Consider the following 16,289-nt stretch of genomic DNA (forward strand, 5'->3'; position numbering starts at 1 on the left):
ATTCCACGGATTATAAATTCCTTATGCATGCCAGTTGATGAAATCAGGGGGTGCTCACTGGGACTTGCAGAGCAATCATACTTGGAGCCAGTGGGACAGAGAGATTCCCCCACGTGTGGGCGGTTGCAGTACATGCATTTTGATGCAGGTAATTACTGCCTGGGGGAAGGTTTTCCAAGAGGAAAAAAACAAGCATCCACTGATTTTCCTGTAGGATTATAGAAGCTCAGTTCCCATTATAGTCAGTTCTGCTTATGAACATGGACCTAACCACACTCCTGGAGTAGTGACAGCCAGGCTGGGAATCTCCAGAAAGCAGCTTTTCTGTGAGAATGCTTCCTCTCTCCACTTACATTAGAAATTGTACGAAAGAAGCCCATTTTTCTAAGAGTCTGCCAATGCTGCCTGCAACCAGAAAGCATGGATGTGCACAAAACTAGTTTGTCTGGAATTTTTTGGAGGGGGTTGAATATTTTTTTCCAGCTCTCAACAAATGAAATTTGCTTTGTGCTTTGGGTTAAAAGTGTCAGGACAGCAACAACCAAAATGCCGTACAGAGAGTATCCCTGTGACTTGAAGTCAGAAATTATATCAAGAACAGTCTGGGGGAAAGAGGTACCTGCAGGGGTGGTGGTTCAGCGCAGAGCCTGACTTTAGCACTCAGAAGCGCTCAGCCACTGCCAGCATCCCCACCGCCACTCCTGCACATCCTGGCTAGCCCCATTGACTACCCTTCTCCTAACTCGGTTGGGTGTGTGAAATCAAGAGCTGCGAATTAAACTCTGCATTCCTCCTCCTTTCTGAAAGGCAGTGCTTTGAGACATTTAAGCTTCTCTGTCGAAGCAGAGGGGGTTGCTCCTGATGTGATCATCTACGGACTGCTTTTTTCCTCCCTAGATATGATAAAATACCTCCATCTAGTGGACTCTGTACAGTAAGGAGAATAAATGTAATGGTACGGTTTATAAACCACAGCTGTGCTGGTGCATCTGTGTGGTGCAGCCACTCGTTCGTGACAACAGTATGGTATAATCTCTCAGAGATGTTCTACAGCAACATTATGGAGGAAGGCTTAGGACTGCAGCTGGTAAAATTAGGGACGCAAACAGACAGGGCCGTTTGCCTCACGTGCTAATGCACACAAGTTGTATTAGTGTCAGCTGCCAGCCTCTAGAAAAGCTGCTTGTTCTTCGGTTTTTTGAACTGTAGATTTGGGAACGTCTCCTTTTTTGACTAATCACAGCTGCTTTCTAGTTGTTTTCCATACAGTTTATATTCCTGCAAACTGTTAAAGAAAGTGGAGTTAAATTTAAATTAAGAGCTCACCTTGACACAACCTTTTCTGCCAGTAATAGCTTAGACAATGTGTTTTCTGTAACTGCTTGCTTACAGAAAAGGATGAATTCTTTGGCCACGTTTGGTAATAGTATTTTACTTAGTGAAAAAAAATCCTTCTTTTACAGAGAGGGGAACTGAGAAAGAGTTTCTAAGCAGTCCAGAAACAGAAAAGAGAATGCTTATTAGTAGCAGTAGGAGTTAAACATCAGTGAACCTGGTGCTGAGAACTAAATATAAATTGCTAAATCCCAAATCATTGCATCCTGTAAAAAGCTGAGAAATAAGCTTCTCTTAAAGCTGCACATTCTACAGCAACGTGTGTTGTCTGAAGGGCAGTACCATGTCCCAGTGTGCACACCAATGTACAACAAAAATTGATGCTAAGTCTGTGGAACACTGCCGTAAGATGGTTCTGCATGGACCTCTTCATATTTAAACGTTGTAGAATGTTTTTTTGTAAGTATTTGAAAATGCAGTTCTTTGTTACGTCAGGTACCTCCTCTAGGTGGCCAGGAAAGGGAATCTAGACAATGAAGTGTGATGCTTAAGGGACATCTAAAACTCCATGTTTATAGATGGCTTTTTGATGCCTTTGGGTTTCAGATTAATTATCCCCTTAGAAGTTTAAAATTAGCAGTGGATGTGACGGTGTGTCACAGTTTAACCCCAGTCAGCAACTAAGCCCCACACATCTGCTCACTCACTCACCCCCGGTGGGATGGAGGAGAGAATCTGAAGTGTAAAAGTCAGAAAACTCGTGGGTTAACATAAAGACAGTTTAATAGGTAAAGCAAAAGCTGTGCACGAAAGCAAAGCAAAACGAGGAATTAATTCACCGCTTCCCATGGGCAGGCAGGCGTGCAGCCATCCCCAGGACAGCAGGGCTCCATCACGCATAACGGTTACTGGGGAAGACAAACACCATCGCTCTGAACATCCCCTCCTTCTTCTTCCCGCAGCTTTGTGTGCTGAGTATGATGTCATACAGCCTGGAATATCCCTTCAGTCGGTTGGGGTCAGCTGTCCTGGCTGTGTCCCCTCCCAGCTTCTTGTGCCCCCCCAGCCCCCTCACTGGTGGAGTGGGGTGAGGAGCAGAAAAGACCTTGGCTCTGTGTAAGCACTGCTTAGCAGTAACGAAAAACATTCCTGTATTATCAACACCATTTCCAGCACAAATCCAAAACACAGCCCCATACTAGCTACTGTGAAGAAAATTAACCCTATCCCAGCCAAAAGCAGCAGACAGTGTTCAGTTTGGCAGTTTTTCTATAAGCTCTCTCAAAGGTCTATATTAGAATAAATTGCTGCGCAGACAGTTTTCAGTATTATAGTCCAAATTTGGCCCTCACCAAATCTGATTTCGCTGGGTTGTTATGCCTGTTTATAGCATTATGCTACATTTGGAAGGCTGCATTACTAATCACCGCTGAAATAATAATAGGCGTAAAGAAATATGTATATTATTTGTGTTTAGATGCAAACAGCTCTCAGAAGCACACTGGTGGTAGAGATGAGTTGCTGTGGCTTCTTACACCACACAGCTGTGGGTGCTGTCAGTGAAGTCAGATCATTGTCTTTACAGCTGTGTCTTGCTCTCACTTTTACCCCTCACCTCTGTTTCTGCAGGGAAGGAGACTGGTGGGAGGCCCGGTCCTTGACAACAGGCGAAACTGGTTACATTCCCAGTAATTATGTGGCTCCAGTCGATTCCATCCAAGCAGAGGAGTATGTTTTCTTTTCATTGTAAAGACCCATTAATGCTGTATTTGAAGGAGGTTTGAGGAGTTGGTTTTGATTGATTGCAGCAATTTTTAAAATGACTTACTTTATTTTTATTTCAGTTCTTAACAGCACTGATAAATAAGTAGGTAATTAGTAACAAAAGAAGCACAAGCTCAGTGCTTTTTCAATGTCAAAACAAAAGAAGAAAACCTAAAGGAACTTTGCTTCTTTTTTCTGCTTCCTTTACTGGAGTGTTGGCTAATTTCAAGATTTAAGTGAAAGGTGCCCTTGCTTTTCTTGAACGAACTTGTAAAAATATTTGGAGCTAATTAGCATGCAGACTGTCTACTGAAGAGGGCATGTTTTATTAACAAATACCTACCAATAGGTAGGATACCTACAACGCATGCAGCAGGCAACCTAACAGGGACATACATACCTGTGCAGAAAATGGTGTGCTGTGTGTATCCATATTATTTCCAGTATAAAAGATACACTGGAGGAGCTTCTATAGTTGAGCAGGTACTACTGTAGTCTGTACTTCAGGTTGTACTTGGTTGATTGTGAAACAAAAAGAAAAAAAATATTGCTGCAGGAAAGAAAAAGGTACCGAAACTCTGAAAGCCTTATACAACCACAGTAAAGTGGCTGCATCTGGTCCTTCTACTGAGGTTTTATAGCTGTGCTGCAACAAAAATATTGAATACTAATACATCACTGTGTAAGTCAAATATGTAGTTTATAGCAACATCTGTAAAAATACTGCTCTTCGGCAGCAACACATTTTTCATTCCTTTTCCTTGTCTGTTATTTTGCCCCACCAAGTCTTGCTCTCTGTCAAAGTCTGGCCTTTGTCATAAGACACCAAACAAGTATTCTCAGCATCTACTGATTATAGGCTTAATGCACAGTGCTACTGCACAATATATAAAGCATCTACTACAGTTTGTCACATGAGCTTCCCACCACAATAAAAGAGACACAGTATGACAAAAATGGCTGAAATATTTGAGGAACCATAGTTTCCACAAATAATCCTCCATGTCTGAGCTCTCTGACACTGCCTAGGAATCCTATGTAGCATTTGTCTTGCTGTTTCTGATGTTTCTCTAAGGTGGTACTTTGGCAAACTTGGCCGAAAAGACGCCGAGAGGCAGCTGTTGTCATTTGGAAACCCCAGAGGTACCTTCCTGATCCGGGAAAGTGAAACTACCAAAGGTAGGCAGCCCAAAGCTATTCTGACTAAAAATGAGAAGATATATGAGAAAAATCGTGCTAAGTTTGTGAAATGCTGTTTTCAGTGGTATGAAGGTAGAGATAAGTGTCATCTTGCATATATGTGTGCTAGGGAATTATATGCCTGGACATCCCAGATCTTTGAGTGTTCAAAGCAGAGACCGACCCAAGTGCAACCTATGCCATGCTCAACCCATGGTATCTGCAGTGCAAGTCATGCACAGGCAGGGTGCTCTGCTCTGCTGTCACACTCCGAATGTCACACTGTCTCTCTCAACTCATGTGTCGAGTATATTACTACTGCAATGAAGCTGGATGGAGAGTGGACCCTCAGAATGGCAGCTATGGGCCACAGGAGGCAGACCTCCTGGTGTCCATACTCAGATCCAGGCACAGCCAGTCAGCTTACTGTAAACAGATGCTGCGAATCTCCAGTCTAGTTTGGTGAAAATTATTGCTTACTTTTGAACAAGCAGAATATTTAAACCTTCTTGCTGGGAAGATGCAAGATAAGTTTTTTTGGGGAAGGGAGGTATTGGTTATGGTTTTGGGAAGAGTAGAGGATTTTTTTGCCCTTTTCCCTTTGATATGCTAGATTCCTGGGGGGGGGTGGGGGGTGTGTGGAAGGCAGGGAAAGAAAGATGCAGCAGTTTTAATTTCATAGATCAACAGTGAGAAGAATTGGAAATATTTCTAATTAATATATTCATACAGTATTCAACTGTATCCCTTCTGCTGAAGTCAAGTGGAAGAATGTATTCTCCTCCTTCCCTCTAAAAATATTGGAGGAGTTCCAATTTTCTCAGTGGGTGCTTTTACATTTGGTTCATGAGGCCTGTCAACATCTTCTTCAAAGCCTCACATGTATGAAAAGATCTCTCTAACTCATACAACTATTGAGGAGAAAACCCGCAACTACGTAAAAACAAACCTGGCCATTTCTCAGTTAACCAGCAATCCAAAACAATAGCTGTGGGAAGCATAAGTCACTAGAATTTCTTTCATGTAAGTTCTGAAGTCTAATGATGGCTCATGTAATTAAAGCACTGACTTGTGAGTGCTTTGATCAGAGCACACTGTCAGGTAGAGTTAGCATGCAAAATGGTTGGGGTCATGGCTGGTAAAGGGGTTTAAAGAAGTGAAGCACTACTTCCCACTCCTCTCTAGCTGACCTATCTTCAGATGCTGCGTTCTGTCATCTAAAATTGTAAGTCTTACACGTTTTGACTCCTGCAGTCGCTGGATTCTTCCTTTGCTGCCCATAGCTTTGAAGACTGTTTCTGATGCAAAATCTGATTAGACATGCTGTTGTTTCAGACAGCTAATTTCCCATCTTGTCCCCCCACAGCTTCCTCATATCTTATACAGCAGAGAGGCATTCTCACCAGGAGCAGGACAGGCTCTGACTTGCCCTTTTTCTGCAAATAGCCTCCACCTGTTCATTTTCACCAACAGTTGTTGTGATGTGCATGAGGAGGAAGGCTTCATTCCACTCTGTGCCAAGTTTAAAAACTCACTCGTATAGGCACCCATGGATCCTAAAAACAAACACAACGCTGTTTCTCTAAACCACATTATCATCTTAGTCTGTTTTCACCATTTTTTACAGAGTGATATGGGATATGTTTTGTAGGGCTGTTTACTTAGCTAAGTCAGCTCTTTATTCTAGAGTTTCTTGTGAGACACACAAGTGTTGTGGAGATGGAGTAATCCATCATGGATGGACTTACAGCAACAAGCTTAATTTCTCTGCATTTGAACTTAAGGCTTTCTACATCTTCAAGCTAAGTTTGCCTCAAAGCCATTAGAAAAAGCCAAACATGCATGGTTTTTGTCAAGAACGCCTATTTCCCTTCTCATCGTCATGGTGTTTCGGCATGTTGTTAGAAGAAAATAGAGAGAACTTGATGTTCATGAAAGAGAAAAAGTCAGCTGGGAGGGCTCGAACGGTGCTTTCTGCCATAAGTCTTCTCAAAATGCCTTACTCCAGCTAGTCATCTTGGGCTTGAGGCAGGAATCATTTTGTGACCTAAAATCGACCCTTCTGCTTTAAATAATAACAATAATAAAATTAGTCAAGATCATGTTAAAGATATCATCATGGATGACTTCGGCATGAATTTAACCTCCCTTGATCATGGTTGCCTTCTCTTCTTACTTCCAAAATAAATCATATGGAGCTGGCTTTTCATTTTTTCAATGCCTGGCTACCCAGGTACTTCATCAGCTCTTGTCTGTGTAAACCTTCACCTGGTTTCAATCTCCACCCTCCAAGGCTGTCTGGTTTTAGGTTTGTTTTTTAAAAAAAATCATTAGTATGATATATTGTAACATCGTATTTCTATCCAGGTTTTTATTATGTGTATCTCTTCTATTTGAATTTATCATCAGATAATAATGAATAGTATAAATAACTAACAGCCCAAATAAATGAATAATGAAAAATCCGTCTTGGTTCTTGGTTTTGTCCAGATTTGGAACTAAAGCTCCAGTCCTGCAACTTGATCTGAGGTCAGCGGGGGTCCACAGAGGGCCACCCACACAGCTCTGATTGCAGACCAGGAGCCACAGATTGTTTACATTTTCCTAAAGAATCTAAAATAGTGACCAGATAGGCAGGGAGCGTGACTAAAGAAAATACAGCTGCTGCCAGTGGATCAAAACTCACAAATGCGGAGGTGGAGAACATTGCCTGGAAAATTTTGAAAGTGGGCTGTACAACCCAGAGTGGTGGTACAAAGCATGCATAAGATATGCTTGCAAATCCCAAAAAAGCTTTGAACTCCTAGCTGAGAGAGATGTACTTACTCCATGGGAGAGCCTCCTCAGAAAAATATCCTAAACAAACAGTATTTTTCTACATTTAGAAATAAAAACCTTGTCACCCTTAGGGTGTCACCCATTCACATAAACCAGAATCATCTGTGTAAGTGCTGGCTATTTTCTTCCTATTTAGAGGACAACAACAGGGAATTTGAGAAGTCCTTGAGTCAGGGTGTAGACGTTCCGTTCACTGCAACTCCCTCAGCAGTGAGCCACCCGCCAGTGCAACCTGTTGTATGTTAATGTGGTCAGGGAAACTTCTTTCTGGGGAGACATCCAGGAAAGACATCTTATACCAGGGACCTCAACCCCCTGACTGTAGGGAGTTCTTTAAACCATTTCACTTCTTCAAACCAGTTCACTTAGCTGGAGGGGGTTCTGGGGGATGTAAACCTGTCAGGTGTGTTAAAAAGTTCCCTGACTTGGGATAAGCAGCAGTCAGTGCTGTTTGCTATCAAACCTGTAGGTAATCACTCTACCTTTAATGTTGTCTGAAATTGTCTGCTGGTGGGTTTCCTTTCCTGTCCTTAGCTGACATGGTTACCAGTGAAAGCAGCCCAGGCTCCAAAATGAGGACCTTCCTGTGATCTCTGCAGCTGCCATCACCTCCAGGTTTTTTTCCTTATAATGCCTGAGTTACCTTTGAGTAAACACAATATTCATCTGAGCCACGATTGAAGACTTGTCTTCTCCACTGCCTTTGAATTGGCCATGCTTTTGCTCAGAAACTGTATTATGCTGCAAAATGTGGCTTTGCTTTTGACACTGTGGAGGATCGAAGCGTGGGTGTCACTGTATGCAGAACAGGATGCTGCTTCAGATTAAGATACCTGAATGTGCAGGTCCGCACGTAGGTCACCATGCTCTGTTTAAAGTCAGCAGGAAGCTGGCATTCAGTTCAGCTGCCCACAACTGCAGACACCTAGTGCTCAAACCTGTGTTACACCATCAGTATCTACACTGCCGTAACACTCATGGAAACTAGGCTGCGAGTCAGCAGCTCTAAGAGTACCAGAAGCTTACGTATGGGCATCGATACCAAGCCCATAGCCCACCGGCAGATAGCCAATATGACACCTAAAACTAGATCGAGCCCCTCAACTGAGGTTCCTTTACCTGGCCATGAGCATCCAGAGCCATTTGAAATGCTCGCAGGGCATCCGTGTGGACCGGACAAACATGGCAGCCTGTGGGAAAACTGCCAAGCAGGATGTCCTGGGGCATCTTACACAGCACTTAACCCCTGTGCCTGGGCATCTGAATCCCACCAGTAAGCTCTAAAGCTCCAGCATGGATTTGGAAAGTGAAATGTGCAGTTCTTGCAGATCTCCCTGGTGTACAGTCTTCGTGTAGTACCACCTTCCAAAGACTGTGGCGTACAAAGTATGCTAATTTGGTCGTTTAATGTTTGTAGAGAGGTTTGGGATCCATCTGGGTAACAACACTACACATACATAAAGTCATTATTTCCAGTGCTTCCTATGAAAATCTTGGTATTTACCACCCACTGGCATTTACCTAAAGTATAGTATTTGCAGTGTCACCTGACACTTCGAATAGGAAAAGTCAATTTAACAACCTGAAGCAGTAAATGTTAAAATGTGAGTTTTCATTTACACAGAGCTCCTGATTTCTTTCTAGCAAAGTGTGAAAGGGACATGGTGTGAACATCTGTGATACTTCACTGTGTTAGATTCACTTTTTCTTTTTCAGGTGCAGTAAGCATTTTTGTGAAGCAATTTCTCTTTCCCTTTATAACAACTGACTAGCAAACCAAAATCTTTGTGTCTAAAAGCTACTTACAATTTTTTACTTCTCCTTTTCTTGGAACAGGTGCCTATTCCCTGTCTATTCGAGACTGGGATGATATGAAAGGAGATCATGTCAAACATTATAAGATCCGTAAACTTGACAATGGTGGATATTATATCACAACTCGGGCACAATTTGAAACTCTTCAGCAGCTGGTTCAGCATTATTCAGGTAATTTTTCAGATAATACACAGCACTCTCAAGTATTTTAAAACAAAAGTGTTTGCTGCTGAGCTGATATATGTATAAGACACCCTAAAGAGTCATTTGAGCTATGTCTCTTGCTTGTTGTAATGCATCTTCCATTATCCCTTTCCCATTACAGTTATAAATGGCTTTCAGTGCCGTTCACAGTGTACAGCAGCAGAGCTTTTAAAAGCTAGCACTCTACTGAGGTAAAGGTTTTACCTGCTCTCCCTTTTCTAAGCAAGCAGAGTTACTGAATTCGACTTGCACATCTCAAAGCATGAATTTCCTGTGCATAAGCGAGTGCTAATATCTATCATTTTGCAGCACACTATTGCTAATAAAGCAAACGGGGAATTGCATTGTGGAATTCAGTCACTTAAAGGAATGACCAAAAGGTTTGCATATATTACCTGACTCAAATTTTCCCATTGGATTTGTGTTCAATGTGCAAAGTATTAACATTTAAATTACAATCACTCTCATTTTAAAAAATAAATATGGCAAGGTGGGTGTTCCTTTATGCACACTGTTCGTATGCACCTGCCAAGCTCTTTCTTTTTTTTTTTTTTAATTCCTGTGATTAAAATATGGCGTGCACTATTCAACCTAAAAGTGCATCCTGCTGTCACTGGCAATCGGTGTACAATAGATACAACTTTAAAGCCTTCCAAACCTCTGCACAGGCCAAGCAGTTCTTACGTAGAAGACTACCATGCTTCTCAACATGGTCATTTTTTAAGCAGAAATTTGTATATTGGATTATTTTGCTTTTTTTTCCCTTCCTTTAGCCTTTTATAATATTAACAGATGACCCCAAATGCTTGCTGCTCAAATACTTTTCATAATTTTTACTTGGAAATAAACTTCTCTGTGGGGTGTTTTTCTGTATTCTTTGTATTCTGTCTGCTGTATTCTTATGCTATTCATACTAGACATCTGGCTGTCTTCTCCGCCCAATTTCTGATGGGTGTACGCTGCCTGGGAAAAATTCTAATTGTTTCTGGTGACTCTACATTCAACTAAGCTAAATAATGTATAAAACCTGACATCTAAGGGAGATAATTTTCAACTCCACTATACCACCTGGTATACATCAACTTTTAATTTTCTGTGGTCAGATTATTTGGGTGGTGTATTTTCCATGCACAGGTGCAGAAACAAATAGCTCTGGAAGCAGCCATTTCTGTGCAACACAGAGGTGTAATCAATAGCATTCAGGTAGGGTAGCTCAGGGGGGCATGGTACAGACCCAGACTCAGGTGAGCACAGGAGCCCTCAATCTGTGCCAGCCCCAGCTGACTGGAAACATGAAGGCTGCCTCTAAGTGGGAGGTAGATTAGCACAACGCCTTGTCAGTGCCTAGATTTACTTCTAGGGAGAGCTCAAAGATGCCCAGATGACTCCCTAAGATCAACATGGTTCCTGAAGAACCACTGCTGAGACCATAGGTCAGTGCCTTCACAGCAGGACAGGTATGCTCTGCAGCCCACCCTTCATCCCATAGCTGTCCAGGCTGGAGGATCCCCCTTGTCCAGGCAGCTGGAAACCAGGCCACCCAGGCAGACAGTGTGGGGTTTGGTCTCGTGTAAGCAGTCCTGGGCCAGGAGTTGGAGGTACAAGGTGTACCTTTGTACAGGCACAGCACAGGTATCCCTGCGCTGTGCCCCCGTGGCACTGCCCAGTACCCGGATTACCCGGACTTCCCTCTTATCCCAGCTCCTTCCAGCTGGATAATAAAGTTAACTGCAGTGTCTGGACTTTCACAGATGAGATTTACAAATGACAAATATTAAGATCCCCAGGGTATCCTGACATCAGACTGAAGTTTAGTAACAGCATGCCTAGAGCTGAAGCAGCCTTCACCCAGTCCCTGACAGCCGGCCTGTCAACCACCGGTTTCTGTGCTAAGTCCGGGTTTAACTGGAGCATCAGCATGCCAACCTGTTTTTTCTCAGTTAAAGGAAAGGAAGGAAGTCTTAAAAAACCTCCAGCTTCTTTTTGCAGCTGTCCAAACTCATAAGAAAGCTTCCCAGATATAATCCATATTTTGGCTAGTCCCTCTCCTAATTTTCCCCTTGGAATTATCTGGGAATAAGACACGCCAACTGGTCAGCTAATCTTCCCTGGTTTGTGGTCTTCGTTTTCTTGCTACAGGAGAGGCAATGAGGTCCATGTCAGGGTGTCTGTAGGGACTTCCCCACCATCCCACAACATTTCACAGAATGACAAAGTGGTCAGGGCTGGAAGGGACCTCTGGAGATCATCTCGTCCAGCCCCCTGCTAAAGCAGGTTCTCCCAGAGCAGGTTGCACAGGATCATGGCCAGGCCGGTTTTGCATGTCTCCAGAGAAGGAGCCTCCACAGCCTTTCTGGGCAGCCTGTCCCAAGGCTCTGTCACCCTCAGAGTAAAGAAGTTTTTCCTCATATTCAGATGGAACCTCCTGTGTTGCATTTGTGCCCGTTGCCCCTTGTCCTGTCACTGGGCGCCACTGAAAAGAGCCTGGGTCTGTCCTCTTAACACTCACCCTGTAGATATTTGTCGACATTGGTAAGATCCCCTCTGAGTCTGCTTCAGACTAAACAGCCACAGATTGCAGCCTTTCCTCAGAAGGGAGATGTTCCAGTCCCCTCATCATCTTCATAGCCCTCCACTGGACCCTCTCCAGCAGTTCCCTGCCTCTCTTGACCTGGGGAGCCCAGAACTGGACACAGCGCTCCAGATGTGGCCTCACCAGGGCAGAGTAGAGGGGGAGGATCACCTCCCTCGACCTGCTGGCAATGGTGCTCCTAATGCCCCCCAGGATCCCACTGGCCGTCTTGGCCACCAGGACACACTGCTGGCTCATGGGCAGCTTGCTGTCCACCAGAACTCCCAGGTCCTTCTCTGCAGAGCTGCCTTCCAGCAGGTCAGCCCCAGCCTGTACTGGTGCGTGGGGTTATTCCTCCCCAGGTGCAGTACTCGACACTTGCCCTGGTTGAACTTCATTTGTGCTGAGGACATAGAGCTTGGTGTAGCACGGAGCTTTAGTGCTTGCCCACCTTGTGACGCTGAAACAAACTGTTCATCTGCCCAGAAAGATATCTTGCACAGGAGAATAAAGATTATGTTTGAGTCTGAAATACAGTTGCAGTTCCCCACCTTGTTCCGCTCTGTTGCACCTGTTTTAAGATGGAAGTCACTGTGCAAGCTTTATGTTGTGGTCTGCTTTGTGCAGCGTAGTATACTACACAACAATATGTGTGTATGTATGTATTTTTTAGATATATATCATTAAGTTTACTCATGCAAAAACGTCTTGTGATTTTGTCACAACCCAGTCCTCTGTGAAACTTCGCAAGAAATAAGTATAGTGAATATGCCCCAAACGATGTAGGATTGGCTGCATACACTAATAAAAATTTGCTCTAGAAACAAGAGCAGAAAAAGTCTTTTACAGGACACCTACAAAAACACCTTTTCACAGAGGAGAATATAGAAAATATTTTTTTCCAGAATACCTAGAAAAAAATAAAAAAATTGCCAAATTTTCATTGCTGTGATTTTCAGAAAAAGTAAATCTTCTCTGTGTTTCTTTTCCTCAGTATAGAAACAATCGTTTGTGACTTACAGATGATTTTTAAAAAGTTATACTGTACTATAGTATAACAGTTACTCATGAAGTTGTTTTAATGCAGCACTGTGGGAGAAGGGAAATCCTTAGTCCATAAGAGAAACCATTGGTGGTCACCTTCTATTTCAGGCTGTGGAAACAGAGACTAAAATATTCCCTGTTCTGTCTCAAATGAATATGTTTCAGTGTTCAATTTCTAATCTTCCAGGATGCTTTGTGGTATGCAACTAACAGCTGTTGTGAGTAGCATTGTTTTTATGCTTACTGTTTTTGTTTCATGTCACACTTTTTTTTCTTTCCTCTCCTTTGCTGTTGGCTTCACTTCTGGCTCCATCAGAGAGAGCTGCAGGTCTTTGCTGCCGCTTAGTAGTCCCCTGTCATAAAGGAATGCCAAGGCTTACTGATCTGTCTGTCAAAACCAAAGATGTCTGGGAAATTCCACGAGAATCCCTACAGTTGATCAAGAGACTGGGAAATGGGCAGTTTGGGGAAGTATGGATGGGTATGGAGCAAAATAATTATTCTAAAATAGCTCTCTGTGTGGGGATTACAAGATGGAAGGTGAAAATGTAGGGCATTGTGACCCACAAAAAAAGAAAGAGCAAAGCTCAAACTCTTGGGAAAAATGTCTTTGGAATCATGTCTTTGACTTTGAAATTCTTTAATCTTCAACTTTCACTGTAATTGATGGCAAAAGAAAAGTGAAAATCTATGTTTCCTTGGAAAGTTTTGATTTTGACAAATTACCACTGTCTTAATAATAAATCAAGGCTTGCATAGTAATCTATTAATTATACCAAGGAGCCTTTTCCTGCAAGCTAAAAAAGTCCTTACCTTCAGTATCCAAAAACCAGTGTTTGCAAATGAACTTTAATGCAGCACTGAGAGACAAATTACCTTCCATCTTTCTCAATGCATGCATAATTTTGGATTATAAGTGTGTTTTTTTTATTAATTTCCTCTCCTATAGAGAAAGCTGATGGTTTGTGTTTTAACTTAACTGTGATTGCTACGAATAATACCCCACAAACTGTTGGATTGGCTAAAGATGCATGGGAAGTTGCACGTGATTCATTATTTCTGGAACAGAAGCTTGGTCAGGGGTGTTTCGCTGAAGTGTGGCGTGGTAAGGCAGAGAATATATTTTGCTTTGGATGGATCTTTTAAGGCCCTCTTGGCAGAAATAAGCATTTCAAGTAGAGATCTTAAAGCTACAAGATCAGAATAGTATGAAATGTTAGTCTGTGTTGCCTAAAACAGTCAGACCTAAATACAGTAATCCACAGGGAAACTTCCTTTCACTTGTACATGCTGGTATGAGAGATTAGGGCATTGAACTTCATTAATCATATTGGGTTTATTTGGGTGACTACGCAATTGCTAGGTATTAAAATAGGAATTACGCTAAACTTGTAAGGCAGAATGGCTAACCAGAAATTAATCTGGTAAGTAGACATTTTTCTTTTCCTTGTGCGTTTTAGCACTGATGGGATCAGACCCTGAAAGTGCCTCCATCTGCCCTCCCAGTTTAAAAATAATGGCAAGTATCAGCAAGCGGATATTGTCAAACTACCTTTCCCGTCTACTTCTTTAAGTCAGTTTTGAAATTTGTATCTGCAGCAGAACCCCATAACTTGATGTAGAGACCGGGGACAATAGAGGCAAGGCTTGCCCAGCCCAGCTGAACCCCTGCTTTGAAGTCCAGAAGGACTGACATTTTCCAAATCTGCTGACATTGTTTTCTGCACGCTTGCCAGGTTTACTTATTCCCCTCCCCCTCCCCCCCCCCCCCGCCCCCTCTATGGCCCTCATTCTTTTAATGACTATAAACCAATACCAAATTAAAAGATATATAAATCTTAGTATGGCCATAGCATTGAAACAGTATAGTGGCCGTTTAATGAGAGGTGGGCTAAATTTTTGTGCTGAATAGCATTCTGTGTAGCCTCTTTAAAATGACCGCTTCAAATAAAGAATCGCTATATGTTGTTTCTTCAGAAAAATTTGGTGGAGCAGTTTGGCCGCTCTTTTTGTTGCAGTGTCACAAAAGTATGTACAACCAAAATAACCAGCAGGATCTCCTGGGTTCTTGCAGCTTTTTTCCATTGCAAGACTACAGCAAGGAGCATGGCAACAAGTCTGTGAAATCTGTATAATTTATAGACTAGAAATATAGAAATTTATGGAATTTCACAGAATTATAGTTGACCCATTGCAAAGAAAGCTACCTGTGTTTTCTATTAGCATCCCCAGATAACTGCAGTTTCACCTTCTTGTTCTCCATCTTGAATGCATGTGAGAGTTTTGATTTGATGTTAACATTTAGTGGCCAGCTTTGTGTGCCATAGATCTTAAACTGATACCATAAGCTAAAGGAACAAGTTAAATTAAAAAAAGCAAACCACTATCGTCTATGAGAAATAAAGTGCCAAGTGCCAGTACCAAATATGTCAGAAATGCAAAAATTATTATTACAACGATGACATGTTTCTTAAAGCAATATATCATAAAAATATGTTAACAGCCCTGAGGCTTTACCACATTGGAATAGATTAACACAGCAAAAATTAATAAAAAATACATTAAGTAGTAACTAACTACATATGGGAGGAATTCAGAGGGAAGTCTATGCTAATTTTCTATTAGAGAGAAACATACCAAACCACAACAAGTAAATTTAACTATTTAAGCTCAGATCTGGGCTGAGAGGATAAGTTAGCCTTTTTGTTTTCTTTTCTTTTTTTAACTGGAGAAATTAATAAAAGTGTTTAAAAATAGAAAACACTTCCTGGTAACAGAATGGGTCCTGGGATTTTTGTTAAGGCAATGCAAACAGATAATACACAGTTAATCATGTTGACACGCTAGGTAAAATCCTAGTTTATTAATGCCAGTGACAGAAACCCTGGTGCCTGTGAGACTAGAGTTTCATTCCTCGTTCGTATTATTTGTGGTACCTCTGCAAAGTGGCCGTGACCGACAGCACTCTGCGGTCCGGAGCCCCAGCGGCTCCAGATAAAACACGCTCCCTTTCACCCTTCAGAAAAAATTTAGGCCGCCCTGCTTGAAATTAGGAGGTGAAACCGCATCCTTCCCAGCTTACACAGGAATGCCACTAAAGCCAAGTCCTGCTTCAGCTCCGATTTGAAGGACGGAGTGAAACTAAGACCTCAAGAGTCCTCCTCCAGTGTGCTGGGGTAACAGTGGTAGTAACTCAAGGCATTGCTCCACCACTGGTAGAGGTGACAGCAGCTGGCGCTGAGCTGCCAGAAGAAAATCAAGGCACAGTGAAAACCAGACTTGCCCTGCACACTTCTGGCTACACGCCACAAGCCCCCCCACCCCAGACGGTGCTTGTGAGGCTGCGGGGATTGCCCCTGCCACTCCTCCCCTGTCCTCAGCTGGGTGGGGTGGCAGCTGGGACCAGACCACCTGCACAAAAACCAGTCCAGCTTATTTTATGCTCTGGCAGGTTGCAAAAGCTCACGATGACGTTATTTTGGGTTAATCGGTTCCCATGCAGCAGCTGAGTCTCGGTAGCCGTCAATGTGCTTTTAAC

At 42.6% G+C, this 16,289-nt stretch overlaps 1 protein-coding gene across 3 annotated transcripts in view; it reads left to right on the top strand.

The window, feature by feature from the left end:
* Window positions 1-16,289, top strand: part of FYN (FYN proto-oncogene, Src family tyrosine kinase) — a 142,726-nt gene that overhangs the window by 104,373 nt on the left and 22,064 nt on the right. For 2 of the 3 annotated variants that reach the window (XM_080388196.1, XM_080388197.1), the window contains 4 exons: window positions 2,965-3,063; window positions 4,175-4,278; window positions 8,953-9,102; window positions 13,068-13,232. In XM_080388196.1, the coding sequence (XP_080244322.1) occupies window positions 2,965-3,063; window positions 4,175-4,278; window positions 8,953-9,102; window positions 13,068-13,232 (518 nt within the window). Of the gene's footprint in view, window positions 1-2,964; window positions 3,064-4,174; window positions 4,279-8,952; window positions 9,103-13,067; window positions 13,233-13,700; window positions 13,857-16,289 lie in introns of all 3 variants that reach the window. The other variant, XM_080388198.1, reaches the window with a different exon arrangement.

This window comes from Falco punctatus, assembly GCF_963210335.1.
Source record: "Falco punctatus genome assembly, chromosome: 5".
In the NCBI taxonomy this organism is placed as follows: Eukaryota; Metazoa; Chordata; class Aves; order Falconiformes; family Falconidae; genus Falco; species Falco punctatus.